This window comes from Sebastes umbrosus, chromosome 5 (assembly GCF_015220745.1).
Source record: "Sebastes umbrosus isolate fSebUmb1 chromosome 5, fSebUmb1.pri, whole genome shotgun sequence".
In the NCBI taxonomy this organism is placed as follows: Eukaryota; Metazoa; Chordata; class Actinopteri; order Perciformes; family Sebastidae; genus Sebastes; species Sebastes umbrosus.
Window position 1 is genome coordinate 27920860 of NC_051273.1, and position 25791 is coordinate 27946650.

At 40.5% G+C, this 25791-nt stretch overlaps 1 protein-coding gene across 1 annotated transcript in view; it reads right to left on the reverse strand.

Annotated features, from left to right (window-relative positions):
- Window positions 1–21778, reverse strand: part of ghrhrb (growth hormone releasing hormone receptor b) — a 54685-nt gene extending 32907 nt beyond the window's left edge. The window contains exons 1-2 of the mRNA XM_037770066.1: window positions 21437–21778; window positions 12193–12301 (exon numbers count right to left, since the gene is read on the reverse strand). Coding sequence (XP_037625994.1) covers window positions 12193–12301; window positions 21437–21673 — 346 coding nt within the window. The 5' untranslated portion in view covers window positions 21674–21778. The remainder of the gene's footprint in view (window positions 1–12192; window positions 12302–21436) is intronic.
- Window positions 21779–25791: the final 4013 nt, after the last annotated feature.

Below are 25791 nucleotides of genomic sequence, written 5' to 3' on the forward strand. Positions count from 1 at the left end.
CTCTCTATACTACAACACCTGACTTCCGCTTCTGCTCCTGTCATAATTATTACGGTTGCTAGAGGTCGCTGTTGTGTTCTTTTATACCTTCTTTCGGTGATCTACCATGAGAATAGATGATAATACCTACTAGTGGGTGCAGTAGGCCCCTTTTGACCCACATCTATGGCCTGACAACAGCTCCTACACTACAAAAAGTTTTTTGCCAGAGCACATAATCCAGGCAGTAATTGTTTTCCTTCAAAAAATATTTGGCAAAAAAAAAACGTAATGAAATTTCTATGAGACAGGATTGTAAATCCTTCAGAGGTCCCAAATGCGTGAAGCATGACTGTCATTGAATGTGACTTGTTGGATTATCTCTCTGAAGCAGATATAGACAAAATCCAACCTGAGTGGTACGTTTTCAAACTTTCTCCGGTGTGCTTCGTGGCTGTTATACAAGAATTCACCCCTCTGACATTTATGTGATCTGCAGTATAATAAACATCAGGGACAAGTTATGAGGCAAGCTTTTTCATTTCCGAGAGGCAGACATGAGGCGGGTACAAGAATTTGATTGACCAAACGTCAATCTAAACGGATGTCCTGTATTTCCTCTTCACCTGTGTGGTCATCTTATCTCAGTATTTTATTCCTCCTCTGGCTGCAACTCTCCATCTCACACTTTGCTCTCCAGTGTTTTCATGGTTCAATAAAAAACATTTGTCTTCCGTTTGTCATGTTGCATTGCTGCTGATGTAATATTGTTACAAATATTACAGGAGTAACGGTTCCACTTGGGATGTATGTACGACCCTTTAATAAACAATGTTATGTGATAAGGGAAAGCAGAGGTTGGCGGAGAAACAGAGAAGACGAGGAGGAAGATGTGAAATTCAGGACGGTGTTTAGTTTAACAGACAGATCATGGAAACATAAAGTTAATTTTATGTTCTGTTTAGACAGCAGACATGTCTACTCCCCGGATCTAATCTCCCTCCTGCTTCGCAAACCCAAACTGTACAGTCCTCCACTGATAATCCAAGCAAAACTGAATGTTGCATCTTGAGCTAATAAGGTAAAATAGCTAAAGACAATGTCCATATTTTGGTGAATATTTATTGAGCAACTTGTCTGCAGCAGGCGAGAGACAGAGTGGAGTAATAATGACAATATTTTCCTGAAGGAGAACGGCAACTTGTTCCTGGTAAATGAGACAGCCGGGTAGCGGTCGCCTTAAACTCCAAAAGTGATTTCACATGCTTCTGTGCACCCGTCAGGTCTGCTTGACCTCACAGCACCTTTAACATACGTTATAGACCTCAGAGTCATCACGGTTAAGGAGTGGCCAGACAATTCAGCTGAACAGAACTTTCAACATTTGAACAAAAAATGGGGGCCAGGTGTAACAATAAATCCAAATACGTGGGGGGGTATCGACACATATAACAAAGTAAAGCACCTCAAAATTATACTTTAGTACAGTGTTTGAGTAAATTCACTAAGGCTGTGAATGATTATTTTTTATTATCAATTGGTCTATTTTCTATCCTCAAAAAAATTAATGAATAATGGGCATCCTGGTGGTTAAGACACTAACTGCAACGTCCCCAGTTCAATTCTGGCTGCCATACTCATCTCTACCCATGTTTCCTGTCTATACCTTTATTGTCACTATCAATATAAAAGCATCTCAATGAAATGTAGTTAAAGATGCCGTGTGTATCTAGCGGTGAGGTTGCAGACTACAACTTCTTCTGTGTGCCAAGTGTGTAGGATTGCCATGGTGGCTGACGCAAAAATGCGAATGGGCCTCTCTGGAGCCAGTTTTTGTAAGAGTAGAGTTCTTAAAGTGTGTGTATGTGTGTATACATGGGGAGCGAGTAATTATCGCTCCGTTATCCACTCCGCCCCAAGCAGGAAAAGTTAACAATGTTTGGTCTTTCCGTTCTGAGCTACTGTAGAAACATGGCGGTGCAACATGGCGGACTCTGTGAAGAGGACCGGCTCAATATGTAAATATGAAGGGCTCATTCTATGGTAATGAAAACACAATGATTCTTATTTTCAGGTGATTATACACTAAAGAATACATACTTAATAATATTATATTCCATTTCTGCCAATAGATCCATCTAAATGTTACACACTGGTCTTTGAACCCATTTACAGTTTCCTAGAGTCCAAGGTGACATATTCAAATATCTTATTTTGTCCAACCAACTGTCCAAAACCCAAAGATAATAAATTTACTATCTAACTAGAATGGCACTCTGAGAGCACAGACCTCCGCCCCCCTCTCCATGCAGCTTGTGCCATCATTCACGTGTATTTTTGTTTATGTTGAGATCAGTTGTACGTAGCAAAGCATCATAAAACACTTCATTCAAACTGGACAGAAACAAAATAAAACTCACCTAAACCGTCGTCGTTACTCTTTCCAACAATCACTAAGTGTGCTTTGTTCGAACTCAACTGTAATTGCACAGCGTTTAATGTAAAAAAACGCCAAATCTACAGTTATCCCCCCCCCCCCCCACCCTCCCGCTCTCTCTCTATCTCTGTCTCTGAAGGAAGAAGGCGGGGTCATATGTCATCAACGCGTCATCAGCTACACTGCGCATGTGTTATACCCACAGGTCTTAATGCTCAGGCTGATCGGAATTCAAAAAAATATTCCTGAATCCGGATCATGATCCGGATCGCCACCAACATCTGATGGATTATTCATTGTGCCACACCACACCCCTCCAAAAAAATTAATTCAGATCCATCGCAGACTTTCGGAGTAATCCTCCAAATGGACAAACCAACAAACAAACAAACAAACAAACCAACAAACCAACGTCGGTGAAAATACAACCTCCTTCCTAGGCCTTCGGCCTTGGCGGAGGTAACTAAAATAGAAAAGGAACAAGAAACTGATATTTTTTTTAATTTCTCATTTTGACTTGATGAACGATTAATCAATTATTAATATCACTGCTGATTGATGTTGATATGTTTATAGGCCTATCATTTCTGCAATAAAATGTACTTTGTTACTTTGCACCTCTGGTATTTGGTCTGTGTAATTAGTTATGAAAATGACAATTGCGAGTGACCATAAAAAGACAAGAGAGGGCAGGACAGTCACAATGTGTAATGATCTGTGGAAATGTCAACGGGGGAGCGTGAAAGCTATGTGGAAATAGGCGCGCACACACACAGGCACACACACAAACACTCGCACATTAGTGAATTCATGAGGCTGGCTGTTGCTCGCTGTGAGTCTAATTAGAAGTATCCTTTGAAAATGGACAAGACTGTTAATCCCCTCTCTCTGTTTACTCCTGCATTACTTCCTCATTTCCTCTCTGTCACTGACGGCCCATGTTTCTGCTCTGATGGTGTTTCCTGTGGGACTGGAGGTGGGAAGGTAATTAACCCGAAGTAAGACCAGACATCTGGCCTCTCTCTCTCTCTCTCTCCAGTGGACAGTTGTTGATTACTCAAGAAAGACAAAAGGGCACAAAGTGAATGTAAGAGTGTGTTTTTGTCTGTTTTACCGCTGTACTTCTGTCCTTCTTTTTATCCATTACAGGCAAATATAACCACACTAACTGCAAATTGTGCAGCCTTTCGTAACATTGCGGTTAGGAACCTCATAATTTCCCAATCACTCTTTCATGAGCCATATCACCATTCGCCTCCTCTCTTCATTCCACCCATCTGTTCGTTCCTCATTTAGTCACATTTGATGAATCCTGATGAATTAGTCTGAAATGGGATTTGCAGGTGAATTGTATTCCTAAACGAACCCGTTTCACCTCAAATTAACAACTACTCAATCTTTTCTTGCGATGAGGTGAACAGGTACTAGCAGTAAAATGTACTCGGCATTCAAAAGTAGTCGTGTGGTGAAATGGTCCCTTCTACAAAGTTATGCTTATGGAAACAAACTAAATTAATAGTGATTTTTATGGTTGCAAAACAAGTGAAATAGCTTGGTAGAATTACACCAATGACTCAACATCCACATCTATAATTTAGAATTTTCTAATAGTTTTGTGTTACTTTTCCCCGAGGGCTGGTTGATATGGCTTATAAATAACAACTCAATATTTTTAGGCTATATCGCAATATATATCTCGATATGTTGATATTTTCTCTAAAATGACATAACTGTTTTATTTAACCCTTTGATCTGTACAATCGTGATCATTCTAGCAAACTAATCTGAATACTCTGAGTTGGTGTGCTGTCATATTGAAGTCAGATTGGTTTTTGGATTGAAAAATTGAAATGACATTTTTCTCGGAAAAACAGTTTGCAATCGGTAGTTTTTCAAATTATCATTTATTTTAATTATTATTTATTCATTTAGTTTTATTTCTTTATTGACAGACTGACCTACTGACTTATTTTCATTTATGTGAAATTCACCAGTAGATCACTTTTATTTTTAAGCCAGTTCTTAGTTGCTTTCCCAGTTCCCTGCTTCCCTTGAGCCACAAAAACACAAATACGCAGGTCCATGCTCATACGCTACACACACTGGCCCAGTAGAGTGAGTGTGAGAAGCATGGTGAGAGGGAGAGAGCCGCGGGAGAAGCGAAACGCTAAAGCGAGTCTCATGTCAGCTACTTAAACAAATGATGTGAGAATTAATATTTGTCCTTGATGTTCACGATATAGTCATTTACATCCCACATAGGACCAATCCCATTTTTCCCCCACTATAGAAATAGCTGAGTCACGTTGTTTGAAATAAAAGTAAATGCAATAAACTCCAACATGTCTATGATTTTATTCTTGCAGGTTCAATGGGGAAAACAAAGTTAATTCACATGTATGAATTACATATTTATGCTCTCAAATTGAAAATTCAGGGGCACAAACAGGGGCGGGGCCAGAGAGGTGGCCGGCGTGGCATGGGCACCAGAGTATGAAGTTGCTGTGTCATGGCCGTGGCTGTACTCCAGCTTGATTCCCAGTCCCTGTGTTCCACACTCCTCTTGTCTTCCATGTCCTCGGGTTATCTGTGTGTGTGTGTGTGTGTGTGTGTGTGTATGTTTGTCTCTTCCTGTCCTGCCGTCAACCTGGGTCCAGTCTACCTGCACACCTGACATCAGTGAGCTCGTCACCTGCTCTCTGGCTCCCTGCTCTGCACACACCTGTCAGCAATCTACTCATCAGCTCCACAGTATATCAACCCTGGCTTTCCTCCCAGTCTCCACCAGATCATTTTTCTCAGTTACTGTGGTAGTTCATGCTTCAGGACTCAGTGGTTTCTATGTTTTAGTACAATCCCTGAGTTGTTCTTGGAGCCTGTGATTAACTGCTTTTTAACATGCCGATATAATCAAAGTCAAATGACTACAATGAGATGCAAAATGACCCCGATCTCAGTTCAGCTTCAGTTTTTCAACCAACAGCAGCATTTAAGAGGTCTGCTTTACCTGCAGAATGTCACTGAAAGAGACACAAAACAACAACAACTATAACACATTTTAAGGAAAAAATCTGTGTCCAAAATAAAAACCAAACTGTATTAATCTCAAACTCATGTAGATTAGATTGTCCATGGCCTGACAACTTTCACTGTTCATTACCAGGCGCGACAGCGTCGCTGGAATTGTTTTCACCTTGTGAGTGTGTCTGTCTGTAGACAGATTTTTGTGGCTGCAATAGCATCAATAAATCAAAATGAAGGTTGAATTTAAGGATGGGTGTGTTCTGAGCAAGGGAGCCGGAAGTAGGGGGGTAGAAATTGAGGAAGAGGCCATTACCCCACTCACTGTACACCCCCTGGCCCAATTTGGCATCGCGGCTGATGTGATCTCATCACTTGGTCTCTAGTTTTGCACTACATGAGGTTACACAGCTATAGCCTACGTGCACATAACTGATAACAGCTTTAGCTGGCCTGACCTCCTGAAATACAAAGCATCACAGCAAAAAAAAGAGAGTAGACAAGGACAACTGTTCGTTAGCTGACCCAACTAGACCACAAGCGAACCTAGCCAGCCAGTCTTTTTACCCCCTGACTGGTCAACATGATGTTCTCATACACTGTTTGTAGCTATACTGAACGTACGAAGAGTAATGCACTGTAATTTGTGTATATCCCATAAAATCAATTTGTTTGTAATAAAGAGCAGCGAACGCCGTGAAGGGAGGAGGTTGGGGTGGATGGATGGGTCAAAAAATACTTTTGCCCAGGAGACCGGCGTTCGTATCCCGTGTGAAACCAGAAGTCAACGTTAATGTATTTGTCACATAACTTACGTACTTAAGTTAAGCTACTTCGGGAGTTATTTTAAGCCATACCACGATCTTTTCCTAAACCTAACCAGTAGCTTTATTTCCTAAAAGGACGTTGTTTCCTGTGAAGACTTACTCTCCCTTAGCTACCATTTCCCAGTATCAGACCACCTTGCTTTTGCCTATTTAAACAACAATCTGACCTTGCATGAACATATCTCAATAACATGCTGCTGTGAATTTTATAAGATAAGCTCACTGTACAAACTAGGAAACTGATGGAGGCGAATAAGTCAAAGGATTGCATGCTCTTTCATAAGTTGAGTAAATTCAAACCATCAGATAGCGTCTAAACTGCATTAAAACCAGCCAGTTTTCTTACATTTTGGAGAGTTCAGGCCTTTCTCAAGGTGGTCGGCCAAACACAGGTGAAAGCAATGACATTAATCAGGGCTTCATTCCATTCAGGTGTTCTGCTGCAGGGCCAGGGCACTGAGCATGCTGGCTACAATGAATGTGTTATCTACACATGCGCTCTTCAGTCAAAAGAGAGTTTTATCCAGTCAGTGACGTTAACAAGCTATTCTCTAATGTAAAAGCAAATTAACTACATGAGAGTCAAATGTTCATTACTTCCTTCTGAAATGTAGTTGAGGAAACATTAAATCTCCTAAAAATGGAAATACAGCACAAAATGTACAATGACAATACTTTAGCATGCACTTTCTTCCCACCTCTACTTGATCCTTTTCTCACCTGAATATTCATGAGTGTTAAGATCATTAAAGGTGGCCTAACAAACACTAAATGTGCATGTGTTTTGTTTTGTTTTGTTTTTTGTCCAGTTATATCTCCAGCCTTTGTTCACCTGGCAATCTCTGCAGGTGAGCAGCCCACTCCAGCTCCATCTCCATCTTTTATTGCTTTTCCATTTCATTGTCTTTATTGTCTTTTAGATTGTATTCATTTTACTTACCTTATCATTTTTTATGTTTCAATCATATAAGTGCTCTATACGATATCCAAAGTATTACTATAGCAGCAAACAACTAAGTAAGTAATGTCTACCTGAGCAGAGAATGAAGTGTGTTGTAATCCAAGTTTCTCTGTGCTCTGTTTACAGAGCATGCTTTTAGTGCATGTGAGTGTGTCCCACTGGCTAGCTCATGGCCGCCGCTCTGCACTGTGCTCACACCTCCCAAATCTCTAAACAAGTTAGTTAATCCAGCTTCCTGTCAGGACGTGAGTTTGACATGTTAAGAAAAAGCAGCACGTTCCAGCCTCTACAAGTTTATCAATCACCTACTGAATAAAACACTTTGTTCCTCAATAACCTGCATGAAAATGCTACAAGCGGAGCATAGCGTTAGTTCGGGACAGAGCGCTGAAGTCACTCTTACAGTGGCTGCTTGGTTCATGCTTTGCTATCATTGGCTCATTCTTCAGTTGCTTAGCTACTGGCTGACTATCAGCGTCCACTCTGACACTTCTCTCTATCACTCCGCTGATACGCTGAGGCCAACATCATAAGCAGACTGTGGCATTGTTGATTCAACAAGGATTTAATGTTCATGTATGTGTATGTTAATGGGGATTAGTCTTTTTGCTGCTCAGATTTCCCTCGAGGAGCCGAGCCTTTTCTGGCAAAATCAATTTTTCCCATCTGACCGCTCAGCTTTGTAAAATCTGACTGGAGAAGTGAAGCGGTGCCTTCAGTCTACTTCAGTCGGCGTTCAGTCCGGGCTTGAAGCGGCTCATACCTGCCGCTTCAAACGCTAATTGTCACGTTATTTCTTTGGATGATCACAGGAAAGGGTGACAAATGATGCAATTAATTCTGAGCGACACCAGCTGTGTCGTGCACAGGCGAGCCCACAGGCGAGCCGACGACTGTCTCACCGAGTGCGTATAGCTTTCATAACAACCCTTTGGAGAATGGAGAGACGGAGCGAGGCGAGAGGCGAGCTCACCTGCCTGGAATGACCCAGTTGCATAACTAAAAACACTTCAAAACAAAGAGAATTCATATTCCGGGTTTAATCGACATGCTGTCAGGCAGCGTCTCAGGTGGGAAACGAAGTGTGGTCCCTTCTGAAGCTGTTCCGCTGGCTGAGTTTGTTTTTTGTTCTGAGGCATTCTTTGAATGGAGGATAATGGATGAATCTCTTCTGATTCACTTTAACTCCTCTCGTACCTGAGCTGCACACATGAAACAGGGCCAGGCCAGGTTGACCAATCAGTATCAGCATCTCCTCACCTGATTAGTTCCCTTGATTGTTTTGGCTGCTCTGCCAAGCGAAGGACGGTTATTTGATAAACAGGAAGCAAATGTGCTCACCATGCTTTTGATTAAAGAGACGCAATCAACAGCCACAGGAAGGCATCCATCATCCTGCGGTGTGTGCTGCGGTGAGCTTCACATGCAGGTGTGGTTTGATCTATAGTTTAATTTGAGATGGTATTTTAATAATGACACGTGGATTGTGCATAATGTACAAAACTGACCCTAAATGCAAGCACAAACCAAAACACCTGAATTATTTACAGTCCACGCTCTCATGTGGAAGTGTTGTTACTTGGCTGAAAGGAGAAGTTACAACACGTTCTCATCCCAACTTGTCATTTTAACGCCACTTTGTCACGTCCCTTGGCGTCACTTTATTTTTGCGGTCAAAACCACTGTAGTTACCCTTGGCCCTTGACTTTGCGAATTAGAACGGGCTTGAAGTTACTAGTGTAGAACATTACCCAAGCTAAAGTCAATGTAGTTCTTTCAAATTGTTTTTGACATGCCAGTGTTGTTTACTCATAATTAGCTCAAATTCAATAAAAAAGAGCTCATAAATCAACACTTAACAGATGTGCTCGGTGTGATGATGCAGCGTGCTACGCCAACTGCACGAATCCCTCCTCCGTCAACTGCTTTATAGCCTCCATTTGTTTTGTGTTACTGTCGTGACTATTATTTACTGCATAAATGGATGATCAAATGTTAAGGCTCATCATATTTTCACCAAAGAATAGACCTTTTCATTGCCATTCTGTTGCTACAGTTTTGGTCCAAGTTTACTTCCTGTCAGCTACTGCATTAACAAACATTGCAACAGGAAATACAAAGGGGACCCATTTATAATGTTTATGTTGTCAAGTTTGAAAAGGTCTATTGGTGCCTTCAAATGCGGTCGTGTTTACCGTAGAGTCCATATGAACGCCCCCCTCTTGTGGTATTCACAACATCGTAAGTGGAAAGTTTCTGAAAGCTTTGCGTTCTCGAGTTGTGATGTGTTTGTTAACGTTGTCAGGGAGGACATGGAAGTTAATTTTATGGTACATAATAAGAAAATATATTGTAATTTTAGTCGGATTTTGTTTTTCTTCGTAATTTTATAATATGTCTCAGGAGATAGGGATAGAGGCGATATTCATATTCCCAACCGCCTCATCTTTTTCCTTTATCATTATGCCTCTGTGGCATCTAGACGCCGACAGTAAAGTTAATATTGCCGTTGCTTAGCAGCGGTGTTCTCACGACTTAACCACTTGAACGCCAAGCATATTGTGTAGAAATAATTGACCAAACACAAGTTTCCAGACTTTTTTTTCAGAGTTTATATGAACGCTAAAATACATTTCAGTACTGATGTGACATACTATGCTCTCTCAGTGTTGAGGTCCAAATATCCTCTTCCATTAGATTATATTTTTGTTGAATTTAGACATATTTTGTATTTAGCAATAAACATGATATTAAGAGTTGTTTCTCTTCTATGAGATGAGATCACAATGGAATGATTCTCTGAGACTGCCAGTGGCTGTAACCCAGAGGTTGGCGGTGCTTATCCTTTAATGAGGAGCCTCCATACAGTAATAATCAATTCCCTGGGCAGAAACGTGGGAGCTCCCTGATTTCTTTTCTTCAACTCCTGACATTTACTGTCGAAGCTCCGACGCCGTTCACTCCCTTTAACAACCTCTGAAGTAGGTGAAGAGGAGGGGGATGGAAAAAGTGACCCTTCAGCCTGTAATGATTCTAGGTGAAACATATACATAGTCAGATTTTAACAACATCTACTGACTGTAACTACATTTGATACATTTGAATTTGCGCAGTACTGTAAAATCTGTAATTTGCCATAATCTCCCTTCAAACTCAAACCTCAGAACATGTCAAATTTAGTCCTGAATGTATGTCATTTTACAACATGACATGACTCAAACCTACTCAGGATGGCCCTCAAATGAAAGTGTCTCCACAGAGAGGGTGGTTTTCCAAAAGTAAAAGTCAGGATGGAGCAACACACCGGCTGAGATTTTTAAAAAAAATCTAGGGAAATGGTTTTGATCTGAAAATCATCCATTTATCTTGATTGCAAATAATATTTTTTTTGTGGATATGAGTTGTATAGAGACATACTGTTACATAATATGTAGCTTGTACATGTGTGTGCACTTATTTAGAAGATCTTTGATGTTGTTCTTTATTTTTTCTTGTCAACAAATCACATGAAATTAACAACAATAAAGTTTTAGTGTCTCAATAGGGCCGTCAATCGATTAAAATATTTAATAGTAATTAATTGCATGATTGTCCATAGGTAATCGCGATTAATCGCAAATTAATCACACATTTGTGGTATGTACAAATGGATTCTTTGGGTTTTCTAGTTTCATATGATGCCAGTATCTTCGCTCTAGCTTTAAAACTGAGCCCGCTACGACCTAAAAATCGCAAATTGCATTAATGCGTTAAAGAAATTAGTGGCGTTAAAATGAATTTGTGTTAACGCATTGCGTTAAATTTGACAATCCCCATTTTTAAAAAAGGCTCAGTAATTTCCTAACACAGCTGGCCACTGTAGTTTTTTGCAAACGTGAAATAGTGCATTTATTGGGAACTAGTTTCAGCGGCGGATTATAATGAAGGAACACCCAGTGCAACAGTATGGCTCATCGATGTGTCTTTAATAGTTCCTTGGACAAGAATTGAGCTCTACTGCACAGAGGAATAATGATATATCAGACTTTGGATACACACACACACACAATACGTGTTAGTAGAATGAATTCATTGTTGGTTTAATGGGATATGTGAGACTTTCAACGAGGCGACTCTGACGACACCTATCTCACCAGAGATAGCCACTTGATACACCTGCTGGAGATTAAATGATTGTTGGTGACAGGTTTAAAAAACTCAACTATGAAGTGATGTCTGTGCATTTTACTCAAGTGTGTAATTATTTAATTAAAAGACCTTTTTGATTGATTTGGATGTGCGACTTCTTTTGGTGCTTGCAGTTCTTTGTCTGTTTTTTACGCATTAGCCGAGCTCTCTTTTTGTCTGTGGTTGAACGAAACGTTCACTTCTTTGTGCTTCATATAACTTTTTTTTTTTTTTAATTTACGCAGCTGATTCTGCCAGTTCGGGTGATGAAAATGAAGAAGAGGAGAACCAGCCCTCAGGGTACATTTCTGTAATTTGAATGTAACCTCTGAATGCTCACCAAGGATGGTAAATTCAAAACCAAGATTGATTCTTATATAAATCTACAAAAATCCAAAAGAATATTACAAAATGTCATCTCAGTCAAGTCAAAGCACATCTAAAATAAGTACATAGAGCAAAGGGATTCCCCTTTACACACACACCTTCTTGGTTTCTTGGTTTTGTAAGGACAATGTATTGACTCACTTTAATTCTCTGGAGGGTTACCCTGACCTTTACCAAAACCACTAAATAACCAAACCCAAACCATCCCCCAACCTTTGCCAAAGCTTAAATAATCTATTCTTTCTATTCATTCTAGTATAATCTTACCTCTAAAACCAAGTTTTAGGACTAGAGAGAGTGTTCATCCATGAGGGGACCTGATGTTTGTCCCCAGATGGGACATGGGTCCCCACTATATACGTACAGTATATGTGTACATCTTTGTGCCTGCAACGTGATGAAAACACACAGACCTGTCCTGGTGGAGTGGTTGTTCTCCTCCTGTTTGAGGTTCTGGTTACAATCTTCCTGAGCCTTCATGTGCTGAACCACCAGGGCGCAGTCCGGGTGGATGGCCTCTGTCTAAGAAGAGAGGACACCAGAGTCACACATGAAAACACTTGTCAGTGCAGTAATGATGATACAAGGCTTAGTAGGCAGCCAGTAACAGTGTTCACGCTGACATTGATACCAGAAGTATGCAGGTATTTTATACAACACTATAACCTGCAGTACATTTACAGTATTTAGACAGCCTGGTAGCAAGAAAAGGCTTATGAATGAAGGCTTTTTTTCCTGTAATAATTTATTGGGAGTAAAATCAGATGTACAGAAACATACGAATAGAGCACAAAGCATAGTTTAAATTAAAAACCCTTTGAAATCAATACTATTTGCCAAGCAAGCAGCGTTTGAATGTTGATTACAGAGTTTTCGATTTTGTCCATCTTTCGCTTCACGCTCATGTGAGTTTAATCAAATCCTTGTTATCGTTGCTCTACCTCTCTCCCCGCGTGAAATGCCCAGTAGAAGTTGGTGGTTCCCCTCCAGTGATGAACCTCTGTACGATAATCAGCACCCCTGACAGCTGCAACGTGGGAGTTCAACAACTTCCTCTTAAAGTCTCGACATCTACTGTCAAGGCTCCTCTGCCGTGCACTTCCTTTCACGCCCTCTGAAGAGCATGAAGAGGAGGAGGACAGAAGCCTGCAGACCCATATAGGCCTACAATAATCTTAGAAGATGTATGAATTCACAAGAAAATATAGATTCCAGCCGCATCTCCACCCTGTAGTTACATTAATTATGTGCTATCGGGGCACAAAGTGTATCTATTACGCTGTCAAGTGAGAATGATCCCTATAATTACTTTGAATGCGTCTAATTGATTTCCTTGATTTATGTATTTGCTTAGAAATGTGTGAACCATCACAGGTAGAACACCTGCCAGTTGGACAGATGGAGACTCTGCAGGTGAGCGTGATCTTTGACCTCATCCTCTCACAGCGCCGCAGGGTCCAGGATTAACACGAGAGGAGACATTCACTGCTATCGGACAGAAACACCTCCTGGCCTGATGTTGCAGGACATCCTACCCTACAGCTGTCAAGTGGATGTTGACTATATGTCAGTCTGTGTGTGTCTTCAGTGCAGTGGCGGCCGGCCAATAGAGGGCCACGGGGCCTGGCCCCACCCACCTTGAGCCACCAAAAAAAAAAAAAAAAAATTATAAAATTATTAATTATAAAAATTATAAAAATTATAAAAATTGTTAATATGTGTGTTTTTGACCTATGGAATATACCCGTAATATTTGTAAAATAGGATAACTGCGCCAAATATCTGCTTTCCTCCTTGAACTCTCTGCTAGTGCACCTCTCAGCTGCTCTGCTGCACGTGCACTTTCTGGGGCCAAATGGATTTGGCCCAAGGAAGGCGGGTCTAATAAGCAGTACAGCCAATCACTGATTAAAGATATATGATTACAAGCATGAATGACATACAATTCATCCAATCAGCGCCGTAAAAAAGACTTCCGGGAGGGCCAAACTGATTTGGCCCATGATGTGCGCGCGCACGTTCACGTGTGTCTCTCTCTGTTCTCGTCAGGGCTCATGTCAGTTCTCGCGTGATCTTGTCTTCTCGTCTCTCGCTTCTCTCCACTTCTCTTCTCTCACAGCCCATTTTAACGGCATGACAATGGAACAGCCAAGCACTAGTAGCGCTTTTTGATACCTTTTTTTGCATTGAATCGTACTAGGATGTTTGTTGAAATTGATTGGCCCTACCCAAAAAAAAATCCACCAGCCGCCACTGCTTCAGTGGGTATATGTGTTTTTCCTTCATTGAACCAGTTGTTGAGAACTAAAAAAGTTCTTTTTGGTGTGTTGGGAGTCTCTATTCTGAATTCAAACTAAGCAAAATGAAAGTGTAAAAAGAGAGAATTCTTTGATGAAATAAAAGCTCTGTCTTATTTAAACCTGGTCTCCTAAAAACAACCCTGTCTCCTACAAAATTATGTTCCCATTCAACTAAACTGCATTCCCCTCTCGTTTCAAGGGGAAACATATTTTATCCCAAATTACGGTTTGATCTTGTATTGCACCAACCTGTTCGCACGAAAAGGCGTATAAATGCCACAATAATGCGCAAGGCATTTAGCGTGCAATAAGTACGCCTTTCTTGATTTCCGCATGTCATTTGTACGCCGTGTATCCTGTACTGATTGCAATGTAAACGCATCCACGTATAAATGCTAAGGTAAGAGTTTTTGACGTAGCATAAAAAGCGAGAAAGGCCGCTTATGGTGGGTGGGAAGGGAGGTGAGTGAGCCCAACAAACACCAGACATTTAACCAGGAGATCAGAGGCCTGTAAAGCAGGATTTGGGGTTAGCGAGGTAACCTCCGGGTTAACCCTGGGTTTCAGTCCTACGACAGTGATTCACTTCTTACAGAGGTAGATAGCCATGGTAACTCATGCTGAACACCTAACCTGCTCCGGAGCAGGTTATGTTCGAGATAAGAGATCAACTCGTATGAAAGCACCGCCTACTGACCAATCAGAGCTCAGTGCACAGTTTAATTCATAATCCACTGACAAATGCAGGAAAGACAGCTTACCGCTTTGAATTTTGTTTATATATTTTTTTCATTTGCTTTCAAGTCCGCTTCACACTGCCGGAGTCAAGGACACAGCTGAGAGAAGGCTGAAATAGTCAAAAGTTATAACCTTGTCAAAGGCCATAATGCTGTGTACACTATTCATACATTATATTAAAAAAAAAATTATAATATCACTGCCCTATCTAGCCGACTATATCTGACTTTTGAGTGTTCCGTTACATTAATAAGTCTGTTAATTTACGCATTCACACATGGGTAATTTTTTCTTTAACCAGCTGTCCTTCCTGCATTTGGCAGCTTCGACTGTGTTACTTTTAGTCTGATTACTGTGTTTAACTTCTTCGTATTTGTCTAATATTATAGTTTGCTCTTTGTTTATAAAATATGCCGCTCTGCTGACAGTAGACTTCGCCATGTTTGTGATTGGTCACATGCTGCAAACCCCGCCCCTTTCATGTGAACGCACTCATAGCCAGATTGAGAAACCCTGGGTTGATTTACCGAGTTGATAACCACCGTCATAGGACCGCTTAGAGAGCTTGCGTAGTTGTTGATACATGATTAAACTGAATAGTAATAACGTGTAAGCAGAAGTTAGAGAAAGGTCTGAAAAATAATGATAATTTTGTGTAGCAGAGTTTTGTTTTGTCTTGTTTCCAAAACTGGTAATTATCTTGTAAGCCCTTTTGGAGATTCCGTCTCTCAGGTTTGGGATCTACTGCCTAATACAGTAAATCCAGGTTGTTTGTGACAAATAATCCCATCAGTCCCTAACAGAAGACAGACTTAATATGCTTGGATGAGACTGTATGAGCAGCATGACTGAAGGCAGAGGCTCCTCTTGTCAAATATCCTCCTTATTTTCCAGCAGATTTGAACTAAGTTCTCTAATTTTTTAAGGATTATCTGATAAATCCACAGTGCTCCCTCAACACAAAACTGTACATGAGCAGAATTTACTAAGAATAGCCTGAATATTTCTAAGATTTATTGAAACTGGGTGGCCCATAAACTCGTACATCATTAATAGTTTATACCAGGAACAAATGAGTGTGTGTAGCTGAACATCTCGATCTGGCAGCGCAGCCTCACTGTGACACAAGCCAGCGCAGTCATATCTGCCCTGCAGGTTTATGGAACAATCCTCCTTTATACAAGCAAGATAGCAACACGACGCGCTCTCTTATGAAGCAATACAGTGTGTCATTTTACAGTTCAGTAATGTGCAGAAGAGCTGGAGTGCCATTTGAGCGTGCACTTTAATTATTGTAACCCTCGATCCTAAATGGCAACAGTTTACGGGGCTGCAATGTCATTTAAATTCAATCACTGTCTTAACTGGGTCATTATCGCAGGGCGCCGATCGCCTCCAGCAACCTTTACCGAGCCGCCATCATTTACATTCAGAATCTCACAGTGATACAAAGGACGGTAATCACCAGGTCTCTGATGTCATTAGTGTGTGTGTGTGTGTGTGTGTGTGTGTGTGTGCGCGTGTGTGTGTGTGTGTGTGTATTATTGGCCCTTTTATGTTTTCAATCTACATCTTACCTCCAGGTCAAGTAATTCGCAAAATATTTCCTTTCATTTTTACGCTGATGATACACCGGTATATTGACTCTATCAGGCCTCACTTCTCACACACATCCCATCTTACAGACATTAAAGGACTGGTTTGTTTGGAATTTTGAGAATAACCTAATTTGCTTTACATAGTTTAAAGAACAAAAAGACAAACTAAGGGTAGGTGGGAGGGGAGTTGGATGGGCCAACAAACACAAGGCTTTCTTACACGTTCACGTTAATCAGCTGTTCGTTTGTGTCCCCAGTTCACAATTTAGTGTCATTTTCACTGCACAAGTAGTTTTAAACCCAACCATGTAGTTCTTTCCTAAACCTAACTTTAGTGGTTTTGATGGCAAAAATAAAGTGACGCCAAGGGTCGGGATAAAGCAGCGGTATGCAACGAGTTTGGATGAAGATGTGTTGGATGGACCAGGAGATCAAGTGGCACTCCAGCTTTTAAAAAAATCAACCCTGCGCTCCATCCAAAATCCTTCCAGTCACTCTCCCAACTTGCAGCACGCTCTCAGCACTCCTCTGGCGGGACGGCCGTGACCAGAGAGATCACCATGTAGATGTAGTACGTACCTCAAAGGTGGAGTTTTGAGGATGATGTCCCCAAGCATTACGCACCAAATCAAAGTAATAATTACGCATCACATTTATCTTTCGACCCATCAGAGCAACCCGTTCTCACTCCCAACATGTCAAATACCGACGATTGGTCAGTGCCCCTCGGCGTCTGATACCGACACACAGAGGCACCCTTTAGCATCTGTATGTGATGCACCAGGCTTTCAACTAACTCCAATGTAAACCCACCCGCGTCATTATTAAACGGTCAGAGCAACTGATGTAGTGTAAAGAGAGAGAAAGTCTACGTAGGGTGGGTCAGAGGGGTGGCGGATGGGTAAAAAAAAAACACAGGACTTTCACCCAGGAGACTGCTGTTAATGTCCCGTGGTAAACTATAAGGCAACGTTGGCGGCTGTGGCTCAGAGGGTAGAGCAGGTCGTCCACCAATCAGAAGGTTGTGGTTTGATCCCCGGCTGCTCCGGTCACATGTCGATGTGTCCTTGAGCAAGACACTTAACCCTAAATTGCTCCTGAAGGCTTAGCCCTCGGTGTGTGAATGAGTATTTAGATTAGATTCTGATGGGCAAAGGTGGCACCTTGCATGGCAGCCTCTGCCATCAGTGTATGAATGTGTGTGTGAATGGGTGAATGCTGACATGTAGTGTAAAGCGCTTTGAGTGGTTGGAAGACTAGAAAAGCGCTATATAAATGCAAGTCCATTTACCATTTACTTATTTTGTCACATCAGTTGTTAGTCACGTGACTCGTTAATATCGTTAGTCCCATGAGTCACGTCAGTCATTAATCACGTGAGTTGTTATCTCAAGTTAATGTCAACCACGATCTTTTCCTAACCCTAAGTGGTTTTGTTGCCTAAACCTAACTTCCTGTGAAAACAGAAGTTTATTTTGAAAGTATTATAATTAGCATATATTGACATGCAGTCCCCGACACATCCAAAATTGGTGCTAGAGGGGTACTTAAAGAGTCATAGTTTGAAGCTTAAGGCCACTGACCAAGCTGTGGTATTTGATGAGTTGGGAGTAGGCTTGTCGCGGTAATCGATGTTATCTGTGTTACACTGTGCTCAGGCATACACCGATTACATTACTTGCCCACTGCCCCCACCATAGTTTTGCTTTTTTTTAAAAATAGAAATAAAACCCATTTCGTTCATTTTTGCAGAAACAGCGCCATGTTATCAATACATAGTCGGACACTACAAACTGAAATTGCTCCGTACAGCACAGGAGACAGATTCAACACATATGAGAGGAGAGAGAATTGGTGGAGGATTTGGTGTCAAAGCAAAAAGCAATAGTGCCTATTTGGCAATATTTTGGATTTAAACCCAATGCTATAAGGCAACCATAACGTTAATGAGGCAATCGCCGTGCGGAGGACGTAACGGTCACAGCCGGTGAGAGGCCAGACACAAAGCCATCCAATGTTAAAGATCAAAGTAAGCGCTTTACATACATATTGACCGTCATCTTTTCTTGTAAAATGTCCGGTGTAATCGGTAAATTGCCTCACCGTCACATCCCTAGTTGGGAGTGATAAAGTGTAGATCGGAGGGGTCCTGACATGCAGGTTGGCAACCACCAACCTCAATTCCAAAAAAAAGGTCCACGTTGTAACATTTTAGTAACATAACAAAGTGAGCCATCTGTCCACTTAGGGACATCTCTAACATTGCATCATTCTTTTCATTTCCGGACACACGAACCCTTCCTGCCCTCGATTCAAGCAACTGGATTACTGCCGCTCGTTATTCGCCCCAAAAATCAATTAACTTCCCCCCGTTTGAACAAAATAACAGAACCTAGAAACACTGGAGCACATTTCCTCCATGTCGACCTCTCTGCCCTGGTTACCTGTGGCCTTTAGAAATGATTTGAATGTTATACGGCTTGTTTTTAAGGCGGAGGCACAACTTGCCTCAGGCTGAAAACACAGGGTGGGGAGCCATTTGACATCAGGGCAAGTTACTTTGCGGATACAAAACATATGATGAGTTAATAAGTGATGATGCTTTGTTATGTATTAAACTACTCAACAGTATATGTAGGAGTAATAGTAGCTCCACCTCCACCAACTACAAATGCAAAATGCTTACACATAATACAATATGATTTAAACCTTTAAGGAATACTTTTACTTTTACTTTTGATACTTTAAGTACGCTTTGTTAATGTTAATTACATACTTTTACTGAAAGGTGGAGTTTTTGTGTAGACGAGCATTCAGTGTTACTCACCAAAATACATTGTGTGTATTATTGAGCTCTAACAAACATGTTGAATGAGTTTCCATGCTCATGAAACATTTGCAAAAAAAAGATTGAAACCTACATTGCCCACTCATGAAAAACTCCATAGTGCTACTTGATGTCAGAAACTTCCCAGGGAACATTTAAAGCGGCACCACACAATATGTTTATATTAGCAATAGGTCAAATGATGATGTGTAATGTGATATGTGTCGCTTGGAGTACCAAACCAGACCGTTCGAGGTACCTCGGTAGTGCGCAAGGCATTCAGCGTGCTATGCAAACGCTGTTTTCCTGTGTCATTTGTACGCCATGTAGTCTGTACTGACTGCAATGTAAACGCATCCGCATAAATATGCTACGTTAAGAGCTAGTGACGTAGAATAAAAGACTGCATATGGCGGATGGGTGGGGAGGTGGATGGGTCCAACAAACACAGAACTTTCAACCAGAAGACCGGTGTTTTGTTCTGGAAGTTATGTTTGTAACGTTTGTCACGTGATTTAATGATGTTTGTGACGTCTTTTTTACAATCACTTGGATTTCTTTTATATTTTGCTTTTTTCTTCCAAAAAAAATATTTTTCTGTATCTGTTTTTGAATTATATCACTTATTGTGGACTGCTTTGGAATAAAAACAAAAATCAATATATTGTAAGGTCATTAATTTGTAAGGCTATTTGTAAACCTGTTTTTGAGAACTGATATGTAAAAAAAAAGGGCTCACCTTGTATTAAAAAAAGGGATAAAATGTCAACGAAGAGCAAGAAAAAGACAGAAATTACGAATATAAATGTGAATCACTCCTGCCATGATCACTTCAAAAGCAATTACAGTGATCCAACAGGTCAATAAGTGGCATTAGACATCCATCCTGCTGTCACCAGTATACAGCGATCTACAGCGAAAAGGCAGAGTATTATATGAGCACCAAGGGGAAACATCCTTCATCCTTCATCCTCCATTGTGATTTAGACTCTGATGAATGAACCTTCAGCACACAGCAGATAGAGAAGAAATGCCTCCATGATGGCATTAAATCCAAGCTCAAATAAGGATGAAATGGAATAAAACAGGTATATTCTTCACCCTGAATTGTCTGCATTATTTGTATTTCAAACTGGTGTACAGTATGTGCATATACAGAAACAAATATTAATGCTTTCTCTTTACTGCTATCTGTCTGGAGCCAAAGGCAGCAGAGTACAGTGAGTGTCCAGTGTTTTAATTGAGTCACAGGAGACGCCACTGGAATCTTTTCTTTTCATTTATTGAATATTTGTTTGAGGAATATAGCATCGGTTGCTCCTGTTGATAGATGGAAGTGTCTCTGGGATTAATGTTTAATTTATCATATGTTATCAATTTCCTTATTAGGACACCAAAATAAAGCAAGAAGCAAAAGTTGATATGGCAAAAGTCAGAATATCAAACCACCACACAGAACAGACAATAATGGGCTCCTTAAATCACCACTCAAGACAAATGAATGAATCAGTTAATGGAGGGCAGAGGTCGATATCTGCAGGAAACAGCTTCTCATCTGGACTATGAGAAATTATGTTTAACTTGGTATGAATGTGCAATAATTTATAAGCCTATATAAATGTATTTTTCAATTGGAATTTGTGTGGAAGGCATTCAGCTACCCCATAAAATACAGCAATCTAAATTATACAAATAGTACAGAAATTGTTTAGAAACGGCTTATGATATTAAATCTATAAGTCATAAAATCTATTTGGACTTTCCCCCCCTTTATTCCACTATGATACCTCAACATAGGAAATATAGAAACTAAGTGGGGTTCCCTAGTAATAAAAATACAATATAAGAAAGAAGAAAATGACAAGTAAACAAATATACAAATTAACTAAAAAAGCAGGTAAATCCTCAACATTATTATTTCAACAAACTTACTCCCCAGTGCTTGGATTCATTTTTAAGTAATCAGTTGTTTTTCTGGTTGTTAAATAGGACAAACTATTATGTAATGACACCTTAAAGTCATATCAGACCTTTAAAATTGGCAGCAAAATGTATACTGATTTCTTCTGTACACGTGCAGGTCTAAGCAAAAAGAAAACCCTGTCTTAAACACGTTACACCTGAACATTATAGTGTTATCATAAACCTCAGCATGAAGAAGCCCTGAAGATCCATGAGGTTAAACCAGACTCACCGTCTGCCACACCGCCAGCTGCAGCAACACAACCATGTGAAGTAACGTGGTCATCCATTTCAACCATCCAGAGCATCCAGAGATGAACACACTACTACTGTGCAATGACATTCTCAAGGGTTGGTCACTTTGAAAACTATACGCGCAGAAAAAGTAAAAAAAAAAAAATATGTCCAAGGATGATATCAGTCCTTGAGAATAACAAATGATTTCCTTTTTAAATTTCCAGCAACCCATGAGCTGAGCCGACTGGTGGAGTGTTGTCGGGTGTCTCTCCGGTGTCCGGTGCAGGAGAAGGTCCGCATTACGCGCGGAGGAGAGCCGGGACTCGACTGAGACAGACGAGGTGCGCTCCTCCCTGAAGAGACGCTGCAGCGGCGCAGAGCTGCGCGCTGACACACACAGAGAGAGAGAGGACACGATGTGGAGTCATTCTTTACCTGCGCACACATTCAGAAACCTTATAAATAGTTCAATTTTATAGTATTTTATATCCTGTGTTAAGGCTGTATATAATCGATTTCAAAACCATTATCATCAAAATATCAGAGGCTAAAATAAACATTGAAGAACCACTATTGTGTGAAGCTCTGGAAAATATCTATGGACTTACTTCCAAACTATATGGTGTCATGTAAATATGTTTGAAGCTCTCTGAGAGAAATTTCTCTCACAAAAATGTTGATATCCTCGACGAAAACTGACCCCAGTATTACATAGCATTAAGAATAAAACTGAAATAGTAATTTGGGGGGGAATTAAAGTGAGTCGAAAGAAGAAATAACACAACTGTCATTTTACAAATGAAAAGTTGAATTCACAAGCAATGAAACTCAACCTGGTTCAATCAAATACACATTGTGGTTTTAAAGCTATACAGCATTTTTTTTTTTTTTTTTTTTTTTTTTTTGTTTTTGGTCTGGTATGGTTTCCTCCTGGTCTGAAAAGTGAAGCCAAAGCGGAAGTGCCTTAAACTTGCATTATTTCTAATAGCCAGCAGGGAGCGTCTCCTCTGCTTGCAAAAAAACAAGTCTGATTGTATAGGAGTCTATGAGAAAATGAGCCTACTTCTCACTTGATTTATTACCTCAATAAACATTGTAAACATGAATTTATGGTCTCAATCGTTTCAAGTCTTCTTCAATATAGCATGATGTTCATTTAGTAAATTATGGTCCCATTTAGAGTCAAATAGACCATAAAGCAGGGGATGCTTTATGGGCGTGGCTACCTTGATTTGACAGGTCACTACCACGGTGTTATCTGGTCTGGGAGTTGTCTGTCTTTCTGTCTTATAACTTTAACTCTTTCACAGTGTGTTTTCAGCTCATGAAAGTGAATTGTAACATTTTTGGTCGCCTAAAAGTGTCTGCGTCAGGGTTTGGTTGTACTTAGCTTCACCCTCTCATGTCACTTCTGGTTGCAAAAAAACAGGATGGCGACAGCCAAAATGCCGAACTCGAGGCTTCAAAACAACCAATGATTGACGTCACGGTGACTAAGTCCACTTCTTATATACACGTACAGTATACATATACAGGTATGACCAAGTAGCTTAGCTAATATTAACAAACTGTTAGATGATATTCAGTGTGGTTTTGTTTTCTTTTGTACTGTGTAAATGCTGCAGTGACTGAGTACATTCAGTCATTTGGCAGGCTACGAATCACACAAATGAGATGATATTTACTCGTGTGTGTGTGTGTGTGTGCGTGTGTGTGTGTGTGCGTTGTGGTACAGTTGGTGTGCCCTTGCAGTTATGTTTCATTACTCAGGACACTTCATATAAACAGTTAGAATAAACATTAACAGTGCAGGGTGACAGAGCAGCAGTGTGTGTGCGTGTGCGTGCGCGCGCTGGAGGCACCTTGCACCTTGCAGAGGTCGATCGATGACAGACGGTGCCTTTGGCTTTTCCAGCAGACCACCAACAATGAATTTCCTGCAGACAGCAGCACCTGTGAGCACAAAGAGGAGTGTGGGGGGGGGCTCTAATACAGAGATTAGGCTGCAAATATTATTAGTTCACATTTGGGCTTCATGAATATTGCCAGGCTGCATTGTGGAGCCTGGACCAAGGCTCTGAATAGGATGTGTGTATTAATGCATGTGTGTGCTGTGTATTTATCATGTTGTAGGAACAAACGTCCAGTGCCCCCAAAAATATACCATTTATTTTAAGATTAAGATTTGCTCTGAGGGAAACAATTCCTCAAACATAAGTTACATGGAACAAAGACTATGTTCTGTCAAGGTTAGGATAAGCCTCGAGGGAATTAATATGAATCAATACCACATCCTTGCAAGTACACTAGTATAAGTCTGTGTCGGTCTGTGTACTTGAGTAATGAGGTATCTGAATTTTGGACTTTGGGACAAACTGTCCTCCTCTCTGTTATCTGATGTCCCAATTCATCTATCTTTAAACCAAAACAAATATTTTTTCTATGATGAAAAAAACCCCACCAGAGACTTGTTTGTATGTAAGAGGGGATTTAATCGAGCTCTACACAACATAACACTTCTCACAATGCAATATCACGAGAAAACAGCCTGAAAACACCAAAACCACCCGAGGGAGAACATTTCATTAATATATCATTCACTCTCTCTAAAGTACAGATGGTGCATTCACTGTAGTCATTCAGCATATACATTTGATCACAAATTACTGAGAAATTTTATCAATTGTTTTTTTCTTTTAATTGTTGTATTGTACTGTATTTGAAACTGTTTTACTCTATAGGCAAAAACTTGATCTAATAATATTTTTAGGAAACAATTACATTTTTAAAAATAAGTTAAAGAAACACTTGTACATAATAACAGGACTCACGTCCAACTATGTTGGTTGCAGATTTACCTGCCGTAGTTATGCACAAACATGTTTTTTATATACAATAAGTGATTATAACTCACATTTCAAGTGTGGTCACTTAAGGCTGGCCCACACTAACAGATCTTTCAAATCTTAACAAATGTTGAAAATGTGAGAGACCCCACACATAACGACATGCTGTGTTAAATTGAACAGTTTGGTTCCTTCAGTGTGTGGAGAGCAACAATTTGGCCAAAACAGCACACCACACACTAACAGAATCATGAACAGCAAGGAAAAAACAGAAATATCGCAAAAAATCTCTCGCGATCACATGTGACTTTATTGAAAACAAACATGGTGGACGACGGGCACGAAGAATTAGCAATGTTAGTTTTTGCACTACCTTGCACTGAAAATTCACAAAGGATGGATGGATGGATGAAGTCAAGGAGACACATTAAACAAACACTTGTGTTGTTGCCACGAATCAACAAGTTGGTCCTCCATTTCTGAGGTCTATCTTACTACTACTTTATGCTTCACCTTTTGCATTAGCTCATGCATTAGCTCATGCATTAGCTGCGGCCACTATGACGGCGGTGGTTGTCCTTCCACTTCAGTCAGCTCGGTTTTCAATTGGCTATCGTTCTTTCCCACGTGACTGCGTCATCAGCTGTCCTCGGGGTTCCCCACACACAACAGGATATCCGATCGTAAATACTGAACATGTTTAATATTTACGATTTGAAATCGGTGCGGCCAGGATGGACTTCTGAGCCACTCTTAACATACCTCACACCACAGGAGTATCTGGAAAGATAATCTTTAGAACCATCAAAAAATTGGGGGTTTGCTGACCATTGTCAGGAGGGGGTAGTGTGTATACGGCATTAGTTTTACCTCCAATTCAGCGGTGTAGATAATCTAGCTGAATTTGGGGTTTATTTCTAAACTCCAAAACAATGGGAATACATGCAGCTCTGTACCTACTATACGTTGAGTGTCTAGGTCTGCATACGCGGTTCACACATGTGCAGACAGTATGCTTGTAGGGCGCTACTTGGATGTCTGCATAAATGCATGAAGTATAGAATTGCCTCGAGAGCTTGTGTTGCTGCCGTGTTGAATGTGGTGATGTTTTTTTCCGTCTTCGGATTTCAGCAATTAATTTCAGGAGCAAAATGTTCTTATGAGTAGAAATGACAACCAAAACTACAACAATAAGACTTAGCTGTATAAAAAAAAATCTTTCAAAGGTATCCTGTGGAGTTTTTGTCTGTGCTCTATAGTGCATGTGTCCTAGATTAATTTGTCCTGTGCACACGCATGAGGCATGAGGACGCGCATGTATGCAATACACACTCCTGCTAATGGTTTCACACTATGCCACTGATCTACAGGTGACGGTAATGTGCCAAGAAATGCAGAAGTGTACCAGCGAAGGCAGGGAGGAAGAAGAGTGCAGGCTAGTAAACATGGATGTAAACTAACTAAAAATGAACTGAAAAAATCTGCTTTGCAAATGTTTTATGAG